This window comes from Podarcis filfolensis, assembly GCF_964270895.1.
Source record: "Podarcis filfolensis genome assembly, chromosome: 14".
Classification (NCBI taxonomy): Eukaryota; Metazoa; Chordata; class Lepidosauria; order Squamata; family Lacertidae; genus Podarcis; species Podarcis filfolensis.
This window is the reverse complement of record NC_139616.1, coordinates 25,343,612-25,365,021: the sequence shown is the minus strand read 5'-3', so window position 1 is coordinate 25,365,021 and position 21,410 is coordinate 25,343,612. Positions and strand designations below refer to the sequence as shown.

General features: G+C 46.4%; 1 protein-coding gene across 1 annotated transcript in view; it reads right to left on the bottom strand.

Annotated features, from left to right (window-relative positions):
• The window catches only part of SMAD3 (SMAD family member 3), a 65,444-nt gene extending 44,917 nt beyond the window's left edge, over positions 1 to 20,527 (bottom strand). The window contains exon 1 of the mRNA XM_083586846.1: positions 19,820 to 20,527. Within this exon, the coding sequence (XP_083442972.1) occupies positions 19,820 to 20,025 (206 nt within the window). The 5' untranslated portion in view covers positions 20,026 to 20,527. The remainder of the gene's footprint in view (positions 1 to 19,819) is intronic.
• Between the last annotated feature and the right edge of the window lie 883 nt (positions 20,528 to 21,410).

Here is a 21,410-nt window from a genome sequence, read left to right as displayed (position 1 = left end):
TGGTTTCTTTCTATGCAAAGCAAAGTGGGGAGCTCTGAGAGCAACTTAGAAGGGGATACAGTGGTACCTCGGGTTACAGATGCTTCAGGTTACAGACTCCGCTAACCCAGAAATAGTACCTCAGGTTAATAACTTTGCTTCAGGATGAGAACAGAAATCGTGCAGCAGCGGCACGGCGGCAGCAGGAGGCTCCAATAGCTAAAGTGGTGCTTCAGGTTAAGAACAGTTTCAGGTTAAGAACGGACCTCCAGAACGAATTAAGTTCTTAACCCGAGGTACCACTGTAAACATTAGGAAGAACTTTCTGACATTGAGAGCTGTTTGACAGTGTAATGCACCACCTCAGATGGTTCTTAAGGTTGGAGGTTCTTAAGCAGATGTTGGCTGGCAATCTGTCAGGAATTCTTCAGCTGTGATTCCTGCACTCCAGGGGGTTGGACTAGATGACCCTCAGGGTCCCTTCCAACTTCTGCAATTCTATGATTCTATTTCTGAGTTATGGCCCTTCCCCAAATACGTAGCAATGCTTTCTGAGGCACAAAATCAACACAGCTCCTTTCCCTCAGGCAACGAGTAGAGAGAGTCAACCTTGCCACAGAAAAACTTCAGGCCGCAGTGAAATTTTCATCCAGGGGGTGGGGGAGGGGAGCAGCAGCACTTCTGGCGCTCAGCCCACACTGAGCCAGGGCCCTCACTCCTTCCCCAGAGAAAAAGCCTCCCAGCTGGGCCCCAAACATTTAAAGACCCTGCCCTCTGGAAGAGCCATGAACAGCTGCGAAGGGGAAGAAGAGAATGCAGGGAAGGAGCCCGAATAAAAAGCAAGCAGAGCTGGAGATTGAAAAGAGGCAGCTGCAAGTTCCCCTTAAGGAAGAGCAAGGATTATTTCTGCAATGTTTCCACAGGAGACACGGGGGTTGAGCACGTTAGGATTTTTTAAAAATCATTTATTATGCTTGCAGAAAAAGATGGTTTTCAACTACTTTGGAACCATTATATATCGCAAAGCAGAGGAGGATTAGGAGCTACAACTATAAACTGCACTTTTATCCCTCAGCATTTCACTGTTTTTCTACCCCAGCCTGATTGGCCAGTAAGGTCCTTTCTCATTCTAGTGAAAAACAGTTTCTGAACACTCATCACAACACACACACACAGTCAGTATCCCAATGACTGCAGCGAGAGCCAAAGCCAGAGAGCAGACCTCATTTAATATAATTATATAGAAAAAAAACTTATGTAAAGGATGTGAACCTTTCTCTTAGCCAAAGGCATTTGTTCCCCAGCTGAGCTAACAAGTCACTGGAGAAAGAAGGGATCCCAAGAGGATGGGGGAAGGAGAGGGAAGGGCATATTTATGCTACAATTCCAAGCCAGCTTCAAGGCTGCGAAACTGTGGGCTGAACTTTATCACTAAACCATCATTTAGCCCAGAGGTGTGGGAATAAATGCCTGTGGTGGTCAAAAGCGGGCGAAGCAATGAATACAATTGTTAGCTTTGTACGGTAGGCTAGCTTCTATACACACCCCTCTCTGTCTTCCTACTGTGCAAGCAAGGGGCATTATCAGTGTTCTAAGACACAGTACAGTGGTACCTTAAGTACTTATCGTATTTTTCGCTCTATAAGACGCACCAGACCACAAGACGCACCTAGTTTTTGGAGGAGGAAAACAAGAAAAAATATATTCTGAATCTCAGAAGCCAGAACAGCAAGAGGGATAGCTGTGCAGTGAAAACAGCAATCCCTCTTGCTGTTCTGGCTTCTGTGATAGCTGCACAGCCTGCATAAGACGCACACACATTTCCCCTTACTTTTTAGGAGGGAAAAAGTGAGTCTTATAGAGCAAAAAATATGGTAATTCGTTCCAGAGGTCTGTTCTTAACCTGAAACAGTTCTTAACCTGAAGCATCACTTTAGCTAATGGGGCCTCCTGCTGCTGCCGTGCCACCAGATCACGATTTCTGTTCTTATCCTGAAGCAAAGTTCTTAACCCGAGGTACTATTTCTGGGTTAGCGGAGTCTGTAACCAGAAGCATATGTAACCTGGAGGTACCACTGTACAGTGGTTGGGGTTGGTGACATGACTTACTGAGCAAACAAGTGTCAGGAGCGAGCTAGTTAAGTCTTCATTAGAAGGAACAGGATCTGCTCAGGAGTGCCAGGCCTAATAAGCACAGCAACTCTTCTTCGATATGTCTTGTCCCTGTTAAGCAATTGTGGAGACTGAAGGTCCCTGCCTTCCCACAGCTGCCTACGGTAAGTCTCCTCTCCTAGGTCCTTCCCAAGCAATGTGATACTATGCCAGTGTGCCTGGTCTTTGCTCTTCCCCACTTCATACCTCTCCTGGTCCTGGGAGACCAGGGGAGAGGGTAGCTTGTCCAGCAGGAGGAGGAGACACCCTGGCTTTTTCACCAACCTGGCTCATCTCTGCCTCTTGGCCTGCCTCCTCCCCTGCTTCTGCCTCTGGACTTTTCTCTGCCACAGATTCTCCCTGCTCACTAAAGCCTGTTACCTCTTCAGTTTCTGGCACCTCCTTCTCACAGGCTTCCTCCTCTGATTACTCATCGTTGTCCCACTGCCAATCCCCCTTGGGCTTCCCCAGCTGGTGCCTCCCACCATTCCTCTGTGTCCAGCCTGCCCATGACATCAAGCCCAATTAATCCAGCATTCTACTTCCAGTACCAGCTGCTTGTTTTCCTGCCCACTACCTGTTGTTCCCATGTATACTGCCCATGAATAAGGAGGCTCCACTTGGTTCTTATGGCCAATAGACCCAGCTTCCATGAATTTCTTTACTCATGGAAGTAATCCCAGATGGCAGGTTTTAAACCCGACTGACTCACAACTATACTCAGAAATGTCCTGCTTCTTTTGAAGTGGCAAAGATGTTCATGAATTATTAAAAACACACTTTCTCACCCACAGGACTGGCACGGTGAACAATCGTTTTGTATTTGCATAGCATTTCCTCTTTGAAACCATCACAGGAGTGAGTAGGGCAACTAATGCACAGTGATAATAATGTCTGGGATTAATGAAGTCAATGTTTATTGAGGTTTTTTTCAGGAGGATGGGACTGTAACTCTTGGGGGGAGGGCAGTGCCACCCTCTGGGTTGGTTGTAAGTAAGCAGGGAGCAAGGCAGGGTGGGGATGGCTGAGCTGCAGACAGAGATTAGCAGGGCAGGGCCCCATTCGCCCCAACCTCCACTGTCTGCAAAGTGTATTTCCAATAATTATAAAGTCTTCCTGGATGTTATTATGGTGAGCATTGCATAAGCTAAAATCAAATGCCTGTGAAGGGGAGGAGAGTAACTCCAGAGCTATTGAAAAGTGATGACACAGTACACGAAGCTTGCTGAGGCAAGCCAATGCCCTGGGGCCAGGGATCTCAACATTCACTTGTGCAGGCGTGGGGAGGGGAGAGAAAATGTGTCCCTGTCCTAAATTCACCTTGGGAATAAGTACTTGACTCAACAATACACTCCCTTCCACCACTACCCCAAAGAGAACTCTGCAGAAATTAAGTTTTGCTTGTCATAGTCTTAAAAATAAAAATAAAAATCTGAAAGTTGTTGTCAACTCACCACAGTAGGGAAAACTGTAGTTCAGAGGCAGAGTGTTGGAGGCTACCAGAAGACAGAGGATACCCACCAGCCCCAAATCCATGATCTTGGTAGGGTGGAATGCTTTTAACATCATCTTTGTATTTTTATCCTCTTTTTCCTCTAAGGAGCTCAAGGTGGCATGTACATAGTTTCTCCTCTTCCCCATTTTATCCTCACAGCAACCCTGTGAGGTAGGTTAGACTGAGAGTGAGTGACTGGCCCAAGGATATCCAGTGAGCTCCACCGTCAAGTGGGGATTTGAACCCTGGTCTCCCAGGTCTAGTCCAATGCTCTTAACCACTACATCACGCCAACCTACTAGAGGAAGGCAAGTCAGATCCTTACAAGACACAGATAGCACTAGCTGGCTGGGAGTCTTGGGGCTTCTGTCACAGAACAGCAAGAGGCAGAAAGGGGGTTGACTTCATGAGACCTGCTAAAGCTGGTCCAGTCACCAGGTCTAGTTGCCCTGGCTCTCAAATTTGCAGTTGTCCTTCTGTCAAAGAACTCAAGATCGCATACCTAGGATCACGCTCTTTATTTTATCCTCTGGACCACCCCGAGAGAGAGGTTGAGACAACAGATAGCAGCCACATTTGCACACAGTAATAAGTCAGGTCATCTCAACCGAGTCCAGTATTGTAGCTTATTGTGGACAAACATGCTACCCAGGTCTGAGCCAGATAAACCAGCTGCGACAACCAAATCTGAGAAAAGGATATGCTGACCCCTAACAAGGCACGATCCCGTGTTCAAAGGTAGCAGCAAGCAAAATCTTCCTGGTTTATTTACCCCACTTGAGCAGGAAGAGGAGTGAAGCAGGAGCAATTGGTCAGCTTGCACCAGCATAATGCTTGATCCTGATAAACCAGGAATACTGGCTTATTAGGCTTGTTCACACACCATACTGAACAGAGGTACAATTTACTTATTTTTATTACATTTGTATACCGAACTATACCCACAGGTCTCAAGGTGGTTACCAAATAAAATCACAATATAAAAACAGAAAACACATAATAAAATAAAAAACAACCCAATAAACCCATCTCTACACATGTACTAGTGTTTATGTGAAAGAGTGCACACTTGTTGAGGTGTGCAGCCCAACTATTTGTGTATGCAGGTGCACAAATTGTACGCTTGTTGAATGTGCAATGATTCAGCAGAGATTTGTAGCCAGGTCACCCCAACAGAGTCTAACACTGTAGTCACTCTTGGGTGACTTGTTTATTCAGATTTTACATGCAATCCCATCATGCAGGATGCGGGTGGCTTACAAAGGGATATAAGTAGTTTGGAAACAAAACTAATAAGTGGTTTTCAAAATGACTCAGGAATGAAGCACCAACATATCCTATTTTGCAGAAAGCAGTCCCGAACTGAAGGGCTGTCCAGTTTAAAGATAAAGACCCCTGAGAAGGGAGAGCCTTGAAGTTGCCGATCAACACTTAGCAAAACCTGCATAGCAGACCAAGAAGGTCTATTTAGGTCACCTGCTCACTGTCTTGCTCCCTGGGATGCTGTATACAGTATTTCTATTTAAATTACACAGCTTCGTTGTAAAAAACAAGCAAACCCACTTCTAAGCAGTTTGCAAGAAATATTAATACTGTCACTCAAAATAACAGCCAAAAACAAGTACAGTAATTAAAAATGTTTAAAATGTCATTAAAATTAACAGGAAATGAGATTAAAACTTGTCAATACAGTATCTAAGTCTCTGAAATGTTTTATGGAGGTGTCAAAAAGAGTACATTGAAAGCGTTGCAAAGTATAGCTGCTGCCACATCGAAATAACAATTTCTTAAAACTACAACCTGAGTATTTTGCGGTAGCTGTAACAATGACAGTTTCACAGATCAAAGTAGTCAAGTGCACAACATATGGCATAAGGCAATTCTGCAAGTTGTTACATTATAATAATTCTTTTAAAGTTTGCATCTGTTTGCAGATACTGTATTAACTTCTGCAAATTTGTTTCTTCATTTCTCCCCCTTTCAGCCAAAGCAAAAGTGGCTAAGAAGCATCATTCCCCCCACCCCAAGATAAAATTGCCCTCTTTGGGCAGCAAAAGGTTTACTGTTTCAAAGTCCCTTCAAAAGGCCCTCGGCTGATATTACTTGCACTTCGCTTAGCTCAGGAAGGGCTGATCCATCCATCAGCGAGCCAAGCCGTGACTCAAAAGCCTGAACACTCAGCAAAAAGCAGCAAAGTGACTCAGCCCCTTAATAAAAGCTTCCCACATCACTGATGGGAAGTTCTCCCAGATATCAGAAAGTGAATCACTTGACAAACAAACAAGGGCCAGAGGGCCCTTGTAACTTGCAAAATCTGGGCTTTTTCCAAGATCTGGATCCAGGAGGCTTAGAAAGCGCAGTTGTTTAACAAAGACAAACCCTGAAGGCAAGGTGTTTCTGCAGACCAGAGCCACACCCGAAGTGTGACTTGTAATCTGTGACTGTGTGCAGGAGTGTGTGCATGGACGGAAGTGTGGCACACCCAACTCTCCACTTCTTACAAAACGGCAGTGCTCAAAGTGGGTAGATAAGACAGGACACGGGTGGCGCTGCGGGTTAAACCACAGAGCCTAGGACTTGCTGATCAGAAGGTCGGCGGTTCGAATCCCCACGACGGGGTGAGCTTCCGTTGCTCGGTCCCGTTGCTCGGTACTTTTGCTCAGGTGCGACGCGGGTGGCACTGTGGGTTAAACCACAGAGCCTAGGACTTGCCAATCAGAAGGTCAGTGGTTCAAATCCCCGTGACAGGGTGAGCTCCCGTTGCTTGGTCCCTGCTCCTGCCAACCTAGCAGTTTGAAAGCACGTCAAAGTGCAAGTAGATAAATAGGTACCGCTCCGGTGAGAAGGTAAACAGCATTTCCGTCCACTGCTCTGGTTTGCCAGAAGCGGCTTAGTCATGCTGGCCACATGACCCAGAAGCTGTACGCCGGCTCCTTCGGCCAATAAAGCGAGATGAGCGCCGCAACCCCAGAGTCGGTCATGACTGGACCTAATGGTCAGGGGTCCCCTTTACCTTTAAGACAGGAAAGCCTCTGGCAAAAGGCTCAGAGCTGGCTCCAGATTCCAAGGAAAAGCAAACCTCGTGCTAGGTAATTTGTTAAGGACAACATGTGAATTACCTGGCTAGACATTTATTTATTTGCTTATCAAGTTTTACACGACCCATCGGGCCATAACAGCCCCCATCAAGGCAGCTCACGGCCCAGAAACACAGAATTGTAGAATTGGAAGGGACTCCCAACATTCATCTAGTCTAACCCCGAAATGCAGGAATGACAGCTAAAGAATACCTGCCAGATGGCCATCTGACCTCTGCTTAAAAACCTCCATCAAAGGAGAGTCCATCACCTTCTGAAGTAGTCAATTCCACTGTTGAGCATTCAAGGGATAAATTTTATGAAATAAATAAATAAATAAATAATAAAAAGGAGAGGGGAGGGGAGCAGAGGGGGAAAACCAACTATGTGAGTGTGTGTTAACTTTGAAAAGTTATATAGCCAATAATAATATAAACAAAGCCCTTTTTGAAATAAAATAAATAAAACCTACAGCTTTCTAGGCTTCTGTTTTGATCACTGTTCCACAGCAACTGCTACAACCAGGGCTAAAACAAAAACTGGACATAGAAGGTAAGAAGTTACAAAAACTCAACATTTCAACCTGTGACTTCCAAGGTCTTGGGACTGGAGATCTGACTGTAAGGCAGAACAGTAAACCACATGGATTGCTGAAGTGGGGTGGGGGGAGAAAGAGAGTATACATTATTTTTTTAATAAAAAAAGAAGGAATTCAAGTAAGTGGGCAGGAACTTACTGGAAATGGGATACCTTTTGCCCAGAAAATTCATTAAGGGTGAGGAGAAAGAGGTGGGGGAAGGAGTCGGGTTTCATGCTTCTTGGCTTCACATCGTGTTCCACATGTGCAACAGCTGTACTCCTCTGGAGAGAAATATTCCCCATATCCAATATGCAGGAGCCAGAGCTTCCGAGCTAACAAGAGCTTAGCAACAAGAACAAACCAAAAATGTTCAAGGAAGGGTTTTAAGCCCTCTGTGTCCATTGAGGAACCTCTGCAATCTGCAGAAGAGGAGTCAGAGACTATGTTTTACAACACACTCAGTCGACGCAAGACACAAGGAAGGTTTTCAACCCTTCCCCACTCGCCATGGCAAGTGTGACATTGCTCTTTGGCACGACCTTCTTCCCTGAGAGATGACAATCCTTCTTAGACTGCTATGTCCAGAACAGGTAAGGTTTCACCAAAGTAGAAGAGAGTATCTTAGGATCTGGATCTGACTTCCCCAATCTGGTGTCCTCCATGCATTTTGGTCTACAATTCCCATGACTCCAGCCAGCATGGTGAAGCGTTAGGGATGGTGGAAGTTGTAGATCGAAGCACTGGAACCAACCAGGATGACAAAAGCTAATCTGGACACGATATTTCTGTTGATACAGCCAGCAATTGCATTGGCCTTTTTAGCAGTGGCATGTGGGGGCTCACATTCAGCTCAGGGTCCACGCAGAAAGAAAGAAAAACCGTAGCTGCTTTTCACATGTACTGCTGTCAAGCCAGGTATTGCCCATCCTATATTTGTGCATTACTGCCCTATGCCCTGCGAGCAAAGCCAAATTCCTCTCCCTTGCATTTGCAACCAACTGTGGATGTTCAGGAGCAACAGGCAAAATGAGAACCTTGGGACAGCTTGGCTCCAACCATCCAGATTCCATGAAGTTCAGTAAGCAACACTGGGTCAACCAGTCTCTCTCCTACCTTGCAGGACAGGTGAGCGCATAAGTTGGATAACACTGTGAATACCACCCTGAGTTTCTTAGAGGAAGGATAAGACATAAAGAGAGAGAAATAAAGGAAGCAGAAAATATCAGAGAGGGTAGACTTGCTCCAGGGTAAAGCGGCTCCACAGCAGATCACAGCTGAGTGATGGATAAGCAATCCGTCAAAAATGGCCTGGGAGATGGGGTGTGCATGCAAGGAGCCCACAGAGATGAATGCTGCAGTATTATGAAGACTGGTTAAGGTTTACCGCCAAACATCTGTGGAATGCTAAGGCGTGCCCAGAGGTGGCACATAGCTAACTATAAAAAGGATGTTTTCAACTAAAAGCCAAAGTCAGCTGCCTTCCCTGCATTTAAAGACTGTTAAAACGATGCATCTGGAAAACGAGTAATAAATATTAAGTCCCTTCGGAAAGATCCTGATCTTTGAACCAGGCACGATTGGGGCTCACAGGAACTGCCCTGCTGGATCAAGCCAGTGGACACCTAGCCCAGGGTCCTCTTCTCATAGTGGCCAACCAGGTGCCTGTGGGAAACCTGACAAGAAGCAGGACCTGAGTGCAACACCACTGCACTCCCCACTTGTGATTCCCAGCAATTAAGAGTCATCTCACTTCCTTTTTACATTGGGTGTTGTTGTTGTTGTTGCTGCTGCTGCTTACATTGTTTTTATAGCATGCTAGACTTAACCAATGGTTTGCTATGGCCAGTACAGTCGTACCTTGGAAGTCAAAGGGAATCCGTTCCGGAAGTCCTTTCAACTTCCAAAGCATTAGCCTGGCAAAGCGCGGCTTCTGATTGGCTGCAGGAAGCTCCTGCAGCCAATCAGAAGCTGTGGAAGCCCCATTGGATGTATGGCTTCCAAAATAACGTTCAAAAACCGGAACAGTCGCTTCCGGGTTTCAACCATTTGGGAGCAAAAACGTTAGAGAACGAAGCTGTTCGAAAAGGTATGGCTGTAGTTCCTTATTAAGCTGAAAAATGAACCAGCTCCTTTGATTCTCCCCTCACATGAGCAACATTAAACCAGCAAATCTCTAATTAGCCATAGTTTACTGTTCCATCTGAACTGAGAAACTACAGGGAAACTACTGTTGCCCATTCAGAACAAACCATGGAGCAAAACTTTGTTTTATTCATGGCTTGTTCCAAAGCTGGTAGCCATAGTTTTCAGGGAATTGATGATTAATTACAGACTTCCCAGCTTAAACATGGCTCACAGTAAAGGGAGGAGTGAAGGCGCTAATTGCATGGGCAAAAGGCTTGCATCTTGGCTTAACAAGCAAAGACACAATCATCAGGATACAGCCAGGCCCTCACACTCACAGGCACCACCAGCCCTCTTTATTTCATACCCTTACAAAGAATCTCATCACCATGTGAGTAGTCATGCATTATGAATCAAAGAAAAGATTCCGTGAATGGACTAATCCAGGAAGACTTAGGAGAAGAGAAAAATATTCAACAAATGGCAAAAAGATCACAATGCTGGGGATCGCTTCACATCTAGGGCATTCCAGAGGGCTGCTGCCACAGCACTAAAAGCCCATAAGCTAGTAGCAGCATGCTTTACTGTAGGGACCCCTGTAGGGGGAGATACAGCTTTGCAGATTCCCTGGTTCATAATCATAATACAGGGCTTTTTACACAAGTAATAAAACCTTGAAACGAGCGCAGTAGCTAACCAACAAGCAAGTGACTGCCCTCTCATTGCCCCTTATCTCAATTTGAGGAAAGATACTAGCCACCTTCAAAGGGCTGTTGTTATTACTGAGATAGCACATGCAGAGGTCCTCTGTAATATTACAGCACAAGGAAGAATGAACTCCATAATTATCTTTGAATATAGTTTATGGGAGTCACACTAGGAAAATTATACCCTGCAATGAACATTACAAAGCTATAAACCAGCCTTTGCCAGCCTGGTGCCCTCCAGACATTTTGGACTACAACTCCCATTTGCCCCAGGCAACACAGGCTGATGGGAGCTCCAGTCAGAAACATCTGGAGGGCACCAGGTGGACGAAGGCTACTGTGAATTTATCAATCCCCCCCCCTTGCCCCTCTTTCCACGGCAAGGTGCCCTGAAGGCCCTTCTTTCCATCTTTAAAATGGTGCACAGCCCTTCTCCCATCCCTTTGCCTCCAATAGCTGTGTGGTGCCAAAAACACCCCAACATATACCAGGAGATGCAAGACACACAGGTGTTAGCAATGGACTCCTGCTCTCCTCGGCATCCTGTTTGCAATTCCCCAAGAGATCATAATCTGGTTGGAAGAATGCAGGCCAAAGATTCCAGCATCCACAACCTTTCCTAAGAGGAAAGTTTACAACTTTGGGGAACAATTCAGAGAAACGGAGAGGAAGAGGCAACGCAATAGCAGTGTCTAAAATTATGCGTGCAGTTGAGGAAGTGGGTAGAGAAAAGTTTTTTCTCCTTGTCTTATAAACGCGAGAAATTGAGGACATCCAATGAAACGGAACGTTGAGAGACATAAGAAATAATTTCCTTACACAACACATAGCAGAACTATGGAAGGGGCTCCCAGAAGAGGCAGTGATGGTCACCGACTCAGATGGCTTTAAAAGAGAATTGGGCAAACTCGCGGAGGAGGATACGGCTATGACATGATTACCGGTTGCTGAAAACTACTAGAGGGGAAAGTGTTGTTGTTGCAGTCTGGTCCTGCTCGCAGATTTCCCATAAAGCATCTGGTTGGCCAATATGAACAGGATGCTGGACTAGGGCGTCTCTGGTCTCACCCACCAGGACTCTTCTTATGTTCTTAAGCAAAAGTGGGATTACAACAAGCCTTTGCTAAAGTTCAAGGGAGGAGAGCCTCATCCAGACACCCACATTCTACCAGTGCTCTAACACTTCCTTGCTGTCTCCAGCTTTTCACAGCCAATCAACACAAACACCTTTGAACTGGAATCCCCTCTCCCTTGTTATATTTTTAATCCAACACATAAAAGCAGGGAAGGGCAAATTGTTTATCTGGATGATCCAGAAGTCCTGCAATCTATAGCTATCTTGCAGATTTTGTGCAAAATTTCACAGTGGAAATGCTACAAGTCCCACCAGGGCAGAGAGGTGGATAAGCAAAGGCAAGTCTAGTCATATCTCCTGTCTCCTTCGTAAGGGTTTGTGCCCAATAGACCCTAGCAGTTATACTGCTGAAGATAGAGTTTGGGTTTGGGTTTGATTTTTTAAAGAGAATTTCAGGGTTATGTCATCTGGTACGGGGCTGGAAATCAGGAGCCGTTTTTGATTAACTGTTGTTGAATTATTAAAAGTTTGCATTATTTGTTTACTGAATTATTGTTATACTATTGTGCCTATAGTTAATATATGGATGTAAATCTTAAATGCTCATTTTAATGTTCTTTTATTATCATGAGCTGATTTGGGCTCAACATAATTATCAGAGAATAAAATCAGAACATTTTGCTCCCTAAAACACCCCCAGAATCTTCTGTAATGTAGAGCAGAAATCCCACTGCATATAAGGCCCCATACACACCATACATTCCTCCTGCCAATCAGTCATCAGAACTGTAGTTAAGGGTTCTAGGAGCTGTCATTTTGTGTGTGGGGGGGTGTAAACTATAGTTCCCATATTTCTTGGGTGGTGCTTTCAATGGATGGTGTGTACACAGCCCTAGTCAATACAGAAATCATTCCCTGGGGTTACAAAATCCAAGGCTCTATAGATTTCCCTAACCACAGTTTTTTATTACTCCCCTCACTGGAAGTGTTTCAACTGTTTGATACTTCACCACGAAGAAAAAAGAGAACGGTTTTGCCAACTTGCGTTCTTACTGCAGAAATTAATTTACAGTATCTGCTGTGACCCTGTGCTTGCAGCCACTATCATTCTCCTAAGGCACTTGCAAGGTATCTACATTTAAACACAGACAGCAAGGACTTCATCAGGCATCATTAATCCTGCATTGTTACACATTATCCCACTTTAATTATCTAACCACAGAAGTCAATAGAATGACTCTGAGGACCCAGCTAAGGCATAAAGGAAGCAAAAGAACACTCTGGGCAATTCCCAAAGCACAGAGATTTATTTTTAAGTCACTAGGCCCATTGTGTTCATAGAAGAACTACACCCATTTCTTTGGAGAATGTTTGTTTCTTGAAACAAAAAGAGCCAGTCGCAGCAATACCCAAGATTTCTTTAAATTGCAGACTCCCTCCACCCTCTACCAAAAACCAAGATCACTATGGTGAAAGTTCAAGAACACATTTTAATCAGGCTGTCCCTAGAAGCAAAAACTCTCCAGATCCTAGTTGCAAGGCTGCACACATCATACATTTAAAAAACAACAACTCCTGGGACATGTGTGTGTGTGCTTTCAATGTCCTTTAACAGTATGGTGTGTGTACAGTTTCAGCCGATCTACCTGCAAAATCCAAATTTATCATGGTATAAACTGATACCTAGCAATACACTCAATGGTACTCCACAAGACTCCGTTGTATTTTTGGAGAAGAGGTTTCTCATTCAAGGCGAACCACCACCCACTTGGCTAAAGGGCTCCAGTAAATGTACGTCCTGCAGTGACCGTTTCCTAGCCTGGCTCTCAGGATGCATTCTCCACATTCTCCGAAAATTTAGCTCTCTTCTGGTTTACTTGCTGCCTCGCCCATATTGTACCTTGACCACAACATCCCCATCCGAACTGTGCGTCTGATGGAGCCGCCATCGCCACCCTCTTCCTGCGTGGAAAACTATGTGGTTTTAGGCAGATCCAGACCAACCGTTTAACGCACTTCCCATACACACTTAAAACACATGACTTCCCCCAAAAAACACCTGGCAGCTATAGTCTGTGAAGGGTGCTGGGAACTGTAGCTCTGTAACGGGGAAACTGCAGTTCCCATGATTCTTAGGGGAGAAGCCATGTTCTTAAAATGTGCATAGGGAGTGCTTTGTAAGTTGTTTTAAACTGTTTCTAATACAGTCGACTCCTCACTTATGCAAGGGTTATGTTCCCGGGTACCGCACATGTATGTGAAAACATGTATAATGGAGAACACCATCTGAAAAGCCTGTCCATACCATCTAAACCTCTGGAAACCCTTGAAAAGCCTTTTTTAAAACCAGCAGCGCTTACTAGCCATCCCTCCCCCCGCTCTTTTCATGTTTCAAGTTTTCACACTCTTTTCTAGCCGTTTCTGCCCTTTCCATGCCTTTTCGCAGTTTAAAATCCATTTGTTTATTTTCCGCCACCATGCATATACGCAGCCACACACTAGTTAAACACACATTAAGTGGAGAGTCGCCTGTACTCTTTTTAGTGCTGTAACCCATCCTAGAACCTTAGAGTGAAGGGCAGGAAATAAATAAATAAATAAATAAAATTGATTATTATGGATGGTGTGGATGCTCCCCGACAGTGGGAGAACAAAGAGCAGGCAGTACTCAGAAAACCCTCAGTCTGGAAGCGCCACAAGTCTCAGGGTGCTGCGATACTGAACGTCACATACACTGTAAAAGCAGGAATATAGGAAGTGTCTTTATTCAGAACCACTGATCCATCTAGGTCAGTACTGTCTCCAGGGTTCTAGACAAGAGACTTTCCCAGCCCTACCTAGAGATGCTGCCAGGGACTGAACCAGGGCCCTTCTGCATTCAAAGCAGATACTCTGCCACTGAGCTATGGCACCTCCCCACCCTCTCTACAGATCAAGGTGCTTTCTTGAAGCCTGCAACAATACAGTGGAACCTCGGTTTTTGAACTTAATCCGTTCCAGAAGACCGTTCAGCTTCCAAAAAGTCTGAAAACCAAGGATCAATGGGCTGGTCAATGGGGGGGGGGAATGAAAAACACGGCTCGGAAGCCGTTCAGCTTCTGAAAATCGTTTGAAAACTGGAGTAGTTTTTGGCATTCAGGAGCCGAAACGTTCCAAAACGGAGGCGTTTGGGAACTGAGGTTTGACTGTACTTACATATTCACAGCCCTTCTGCCCACTGCAAGAATTCAGAGGGCATTGGGCCCGGTGGGTAAAAAGCAGGCAGAGAGAGATAAAAAGAGATGAGAAAGTGAAGCAGTACGAAGGAAATGTATTGCAGCCTGTAACCAGAGCATATTGGGATTAAAGGTGGATCTGCATGTGAAAAGGGCGGACAGCTATTGGTCTATATTATTTCCTGAGAGGCAGCTGGGTTTGTCTCTTGCAGTAAAAACAATCAAAGGAGTCTTGAGGCCCCTGACAAGACTCACACATGTATTATAGCAGAAGCTTTTGTCAGCTGTAGCCCAATTCACCAGATGCACGGAGTGAAATCTTAGCTGGAAGGTATATACAAGAGACAATCCTAAAGTGGGAGTTGAATGGCAATGAGATGTAAACAATTACAGTCAGTGGTAACTGGGGCCTAAATGTAGGTTCAAACAGGCACATCTTTTACAGTAGCAGTTCGGTGATAATTACTCAGCATTGTGGAGCACTGACTGTAGGAGGGCACAAACCACCCATGACGAAACTGGCTTAGATAACACAGATACTGTAGCAAAGATAAGCCACTTAACACATGTAGTGTGATAAAAATACCTTGTCTCAGTGTAACCCACAAGGTCTAACTTTATTCTAAAGGCAGCAGCACAGTACATCAAGTCCCAGGGGAAGAGGGAGGAAGACCCAGAATTTAGAATTTAAATGTGAGCCCAGTTGAGTTCTGGACCTCAGAACAAATTCCTGCGCTCAAAATTATTTTTGCACTCCAGTGACAGTTGGAAGAACTCATGGTTCTAGTTTTGCTTTTGTTTTTTAAAGTGTATCTTACAAATTGTATATCAGAGACTGACCACTTGTGTCCTAGATTAGCACCCTGCCACCCACATCCACACAAAAAGATGTCAACAAAGATGGCAGGCGAACCTTGCTGGGGAGAGCATTCTAAAAACAGAGAACAACCAATGAAGAAATCTTCTCCTCCCTTCAAGCCTCCCTCAGAGGGACCAGGAGAAGTGTCTCAGATGAAGATCTAAGGCAGGCTTCCTCAAACTCAGCCCTCCTCATGTTTTGAGACTACAATTCCCATCATCCCTGACCACTGGTCCTGCTAGCTAGTGATCATGGGAGTTGTAGGCCAAAAAAACATCTGGAGGGCCAAGTTTGAGGAAGCCTGATCTAAGGGACAAGGTAGGTTCATACTGGGAAAGGCACTCCAGAAAAATACTGGAGTCATTGAGCCGTAAAACAATGTAATAAACCAGCACTCTGAATTGGGCACAGAAGCGTACAATGCACAATACATGTACACCCATGTTAAAAGTGGTGCAGCAACAGCATTTTTCACACGGTGGCAACTTAGGCGCACCCTGGGATCAACTACAGAAAGCCTCAGAGGCACTCCCAGCTGGATTCCCAGTTAGAATCCAGAGCAATGTATGTACTCTGGAGAAAAGCATCTGCGCTGCAAATACCTCCAGACTCCTCAAGAGAGAAAGAGAGTATCCCTGAGAGGGGAACAAAACACACACATACCTGGGACATGGGCCAGTTTGAACAAGGGGGACAATTCCATTTCAGCCACAAATAAAGTGGTTAGTCAAGACCCTGACCAGGAGCAAAGCAATTCCACAGAGAACGCTTCCTACCCAAAATGATGCAGGAAGGAGGTCAGCCTCATCTATAGTCACTCCCGAAACCTACCAGCATAGGACACCACAAACTGATTGGGATTTCTTAAAACTTTACAACGGATTTACTCACATCCTGGAAAAGCGGCCTACATTTCATAAAACAATTAAATAAAGCGAAATAACAATGGGGGGTGTCAGGAATCGCCGCCCCATACAAAGAAACATTTCAGTCCTACACGATACTCTCCATCTTCCCAGAGGGGCCAAGCGCAACAGATGCCCCTTTGTGCAAGCCAGCCACTCCATACTAAATCATTCTGACAGCCAAGACACACATTTACAGAGCGTTAGGAAAGCAGGAGGCAAGGACGGAAACAAACAGTGGGAGAGACACACACAGAGAGAGAAAGCACTATTTCAGGACTTTCTGGACTGTATAGCATGAACTTTAGCCTTTTTTAATGAGAGAGAGAGAGAGAAGCGGTGATGATGCCTTATAGCTCAAAAGAAAAGAAAATTTTCAAAGCTGCCAAACAGCTCAGTTTTTCCAGTTCAGCAAAACCTCATAACAGAACGCTAAGCACAGCAGCTCCCATCCCTCAAAGACACTTCTGAAACTTTACAAACTTCCCAGCTCATGCGTGCAAAACATGAGTGGTGTGTGCCTGCACACGCAATGACAGCCACGCACGGAATGTAAAGAATGAATGGCCAAAATAACAACCATGATTAATTACTTGGCCCATATAATAATCCCCACCCTGTTCAGCTTAGGTGTTACTGCCCTGCCCGTAAGAAAGAGCTGCCGTCGCCTGGGCCCACCAAGAGTCCTGGAAAACAGAGTTGTGCTGGTTTCAACGCAGTTACGTTACATGCAAGGTTTTTTGCGTAGAAGTGGAAGGAGGAAGGAACACCAGCGTTTGGCACTAACGGGAATAAAGCAAGAGACTCATGCTGTTATTTCCAACAGAAGAGGAAAGTAAACGAGATATGGACGCACGGACCCCAACAGAATATTTGTAGGCTCCCCAGTTTGCATAACACACCTACTGTATTCTACAAATGCAAGTTAAGGAAGGCCTTGCTCTTGGGCAGCCTTCGCCAACCTGATGCCCTCCAAATATGTTTTGGGCTAGAATTCCCATCAGCCTCGTACATGCAGAAGCTGAAGCCTCTGACATCTAGAGGACATCAAGATGACCGAGGCTGTTCTTGAGTACCTTCTTGAGCCCAATGGTTGCCATTAATTTGATTCTGAATTGATTTTTGAATGTATATTACCATATTTTTTGCTCTATAAGACTCACCTTTTCCCTCCTAAAAAGTAAGGGGAAATGTGTGTGTGTCTTATGGAGCGAATGCAGGCTGCGCAGCTATCCCAGAAGCCAGAACAGTAAGAGGGATCGCTGTGCAGGGATCCCTCTTGCTATTCTGGCTTCTGAGATTCAGGATATTTTTTTGTTTTTTTGTTTTCCTCCTCCAAAAACTAGGTGCGTCTTATGGTCTGGTATGTCTTATAGAGCGAAAAATACGGTAATTAATTGACTGTGATTTTATGTAAATTGTGCTATTTTTGCTATTTTTGCTGTTGTTAGCAACTCTGAGCCCGGCTTTGGCTGGGGAGGGCGGGATATAAATAAAAAATTATTATATTATTATTATTATTATTCTGCAATCGCAAGTCTACCAGTACCTCTGTGGGTTGTGAGGGAAGAGATACACAAGAGCTGCTATGGATCAAGACTGTCCATCACTTATCCAGACATCGCTGAGGAGCACTACATTCAATGCTTAAAGGTACACTACTTCTCAACAGTGAGGTTCTACTTCTTTCTCAGAGGACGTCTGCATGAGCCTGACTTTCAGTACAGGGGAGGGGTTTCCTGTATCAGAGTGTCTAGCTGCCTGCATACAGATACAATGGTACCTATACGCTTCAGGTTACAGACTCCACTAACTCAGAAATATTACCTCGGGTTAAGAACTTAGCTTCAGGACGAGAACAGAAATCGTGCAGCAGCAGCGGGAGGCCCCATTAGCTAAAGTGGTGCTTCAGGTTAAGAACAGTTTCAGGTTAAGAACGGACCTCCGGAATGAATTAAGTTCTTAACCCAAGGTATCACTGTACCTAGAAATGAGTCACTTCACACCTGCTTCTAAATCAAGGTGTACTTCCCTCATATATATGCTTGAGCTTAACTAACTACTAACTGCTTCCAGGGAAGACCAGATCTTTCATGCTCCTCAGTCCTGCCCAGAGGCCCACAGGTTCCGCATCCTTGTTTTGGAACATAGAAACCTGCCTTATACCAATCCAGACCCTCGGCCCATCAAGAGCAGCGTTTCAGACAGGGGACATTCCCCAGTGATTCCTGGAGATGCCATCCAAGCAAAGCAGATGTTCTACTGCTGAGCTACTGCCATATATGTGAATCTGGCCTCTTCATTATACAGCTTTTGGGGAATACTGAAAAGACACCTCTTGACCCTGGCATTTGACATTTCAGTTTTGTACGTCCCATCTTATTTCTTGCAACTATAAGTTGTTTTGAACTGTTTTCAACATTGTGCTTCAATTGCTGTAAGCTGCCCTTGGACCTTATGGGGATGGGCAGGTAATTAATAATACGGTAATATTAATAACAATACATGGATACAGCTGCAGCAAGTCTTCTTGATGAAAGCACTCGCTCTCACTCACTCACTCACTCACTTGGGCTTTCTAAAATGCCAAAATAGAACTATGAGCAGGTGAGCTGACCTTCCAAAGACAAGACTATAAACAAAGACTATAAAGCAGCTTTCCACAACCTGGTGCCCACTAAATGTTTTGGACTACAATTCCCACCAGCCGCAGTTGCCACGGTGAGCCCCAGGTTGGGGAATGCCACCAGAAAGTACTTCATGATAGAAATCAACTTTATATTTAAAAGAAAATATTCTGTTTATAATTTTCACGATATACAGTGAGATTTAAAGAATTCAAAAGCTGTTTTAGAAAATGCATGTGTATAGATTTGCAGGACATAAAGTTAAAAAGCAGTAGTTTCACTCCTTGCATTTCCAGCTCCTTAAGGATGTGTAAATGCTCCGAGGTGTGGAGAGGCTGTCCCCAAAGTGTCCAGCTGTGTGCAAGAGGCTCCATCAGCCTCCCCCAACCAGGCACCCTCCAGGTGTTTGGGAGCTGTAGTCTAAAACTTTTGGGGGGCACCAGGTTGGCAAAGGTGGCTTACACAGCACCTTGAATGAATAAAGGAGATCCCAGGCCTTTTACACAGGGGCACTTCTAAGAACTATACCACCCTTTCATTCGGACTGATGGATCCAGTTTTCAAAAAACTCTCAGCACAATCCTAACCATGTCTACCAAGAAGCAGACCCTAATGAATTCAAAGGGGCTTCTTCCCAGGTATGGGGTGGGTGCTCGGATCGCAGCCTCAACGCGCTGCACAGGGGCAAGGAGGAAGAACAGCCGATCCCCCACTTTTTTGCTATTGTTCCACCCCCGCATAAGACCAAGTCCAAATGCACGGTTATAAGCGACATGCCGGAGATCCCGCTTAGCAACCCACTTTCCTCGCCGCGTTGCGGAAGAACCGGTCGGCGTGGTTTCCTGTGGGGCCACCAGGTGGTTCAAGGAGGGGAAGGGGTCTCCCCAGCCTAGCCAGAAGAGGTTTCAGAGGGGGAACCAAAAGCAAAAGCAGCGGGAAGTGTGGCAGGACCCCAGAGGCACCTGCTTCCCCGCCTCCGCCGCACGCCGGCCCTCTGCCCATGCCCAGAGGCGCCCTCTCCTCACCTGGGGATGGTGATGCACTTGGTGTTGACGCTCTGGGTGGTGATGGCCTTCTCCAGCTCGTCCAGCTGCCCGGTCTTCTTGAGCTTCTTGACCAGGCTCTTGACCGCCTTCTCGCACCACTTCTCCTCCTGCCCGTTCTGCTCGCCTTTCTTCCAGCCCAGCAGGCGCTTGACGATGGGGGGAGTGAAGGGCAGGATGGACGACATGGCTGCGCCGCCGGCGGCCCCAGACGGGGAGGAGGAGAGACGGAGACGCGAGAGAGGGCGGCTAGCTGGCGGCGGGAAAACGACGGAGAGAAAGCGAGAGAGGCGCCGCCAAAGACCCAACAACCTCCCTCGACGAGACGAACTTGGCGGCGGCGGCGGCGGCCCCCGGGCCGACCCGCTTGGCTCCGGCGGCCCGCGGGCTGCAGCAGCGAAGAGCAGGCGGCAGCGGCTGCACAAAGGCGGCGCGCGTCGGGGTCGAGGCTGCAAGGGGTGGCCGCTGGCCGGCTTGGCCCGCGGACAAAGCTGAGGAGAGCGCCGCAGCTGCTGCTGCAACCTCCTCCTCCTCCTGCTGCTTCAAACTTTCTCCCGACTTCTTCTCCGGCTGCTCGGTGAAGGCGCCTCTGGCGGTGGCTAGAGCAGCGTCTGCGTCGGCCGGGCCCTCCCCGAGCTCCTCCTCCTCGCTGCGTTTTCTTGCGCGCGTAAAAACGCGCGCTCCGCGGCCCGTCTGAGTCTCATGCAAATGCGCGGGCCGCCCCCGCCGGAGGCGAAGCGAGGGGGCGGAGAGAGGAGGAGGAGGAGGAGGCCGCTTGCCGGCGGCCCTGGCACTCCGGACGCCGCTCCCGGGACAGGCCAGGCGGCGCGGAAGGGGAGCAAACAGGGGGAAAGTTTCCTTCCACCTCCCCGCGCAGCGCACCATCTTCCGACGAAGGCGGGGGTTTTGCCTGTTGCGTCTCAACCTCCCTGGGCTGCTGGTCAAAGCCACAAAATCAGGAGAGAAAGTGTGCCGTAGTGGTTAGAGCGGTGGCTCCCAAATTTTTTTTGGGGGGGGTCAGCCCCCTTGGTTCCATCTACTCCCGCTCCCAGTGCCCCCGCCCCTGCCCCATAACAAGGATTATTCAGAATTTGGCTTTACGCGGCCCACGAAGGAAGATAATAACACAATGAAAGGCAAAACAGTAACAGTTGCACATTTATTCGAAATCCAGTTAAAGCCATTTACCGTATTTTTCGCTCTATAAGACGCACCAGACCACAAAACACACCTAGTTTTTGGAGGAGGAAAACAAGAAAAATATTCTGAATCTCAGAAGCCAGAACAGCAAGAGGGATCCCTATGCAGCGAAAGCAGCAGTCCCTCTTGCTGTTCTGGCTTCTGGGATAGCTGCGCAGCTTGCATTCGCTCCATAAGACGCACACACATTTCCCCTTACTTTTTAGGAGGGAAAAAGTGAGTCTTATAGAGCAAAAAATACGGTAATTCAACAAAATCGATGAACGTGATCCAGGGATAGCAGCTTTCGCCTTGCCTCTTAGCGCCCTTCCCAAGTAATCCCTCCCCTCCCACAGGGACAGTACTTTGGGAACGACTGAGTTAAAAGTGTATC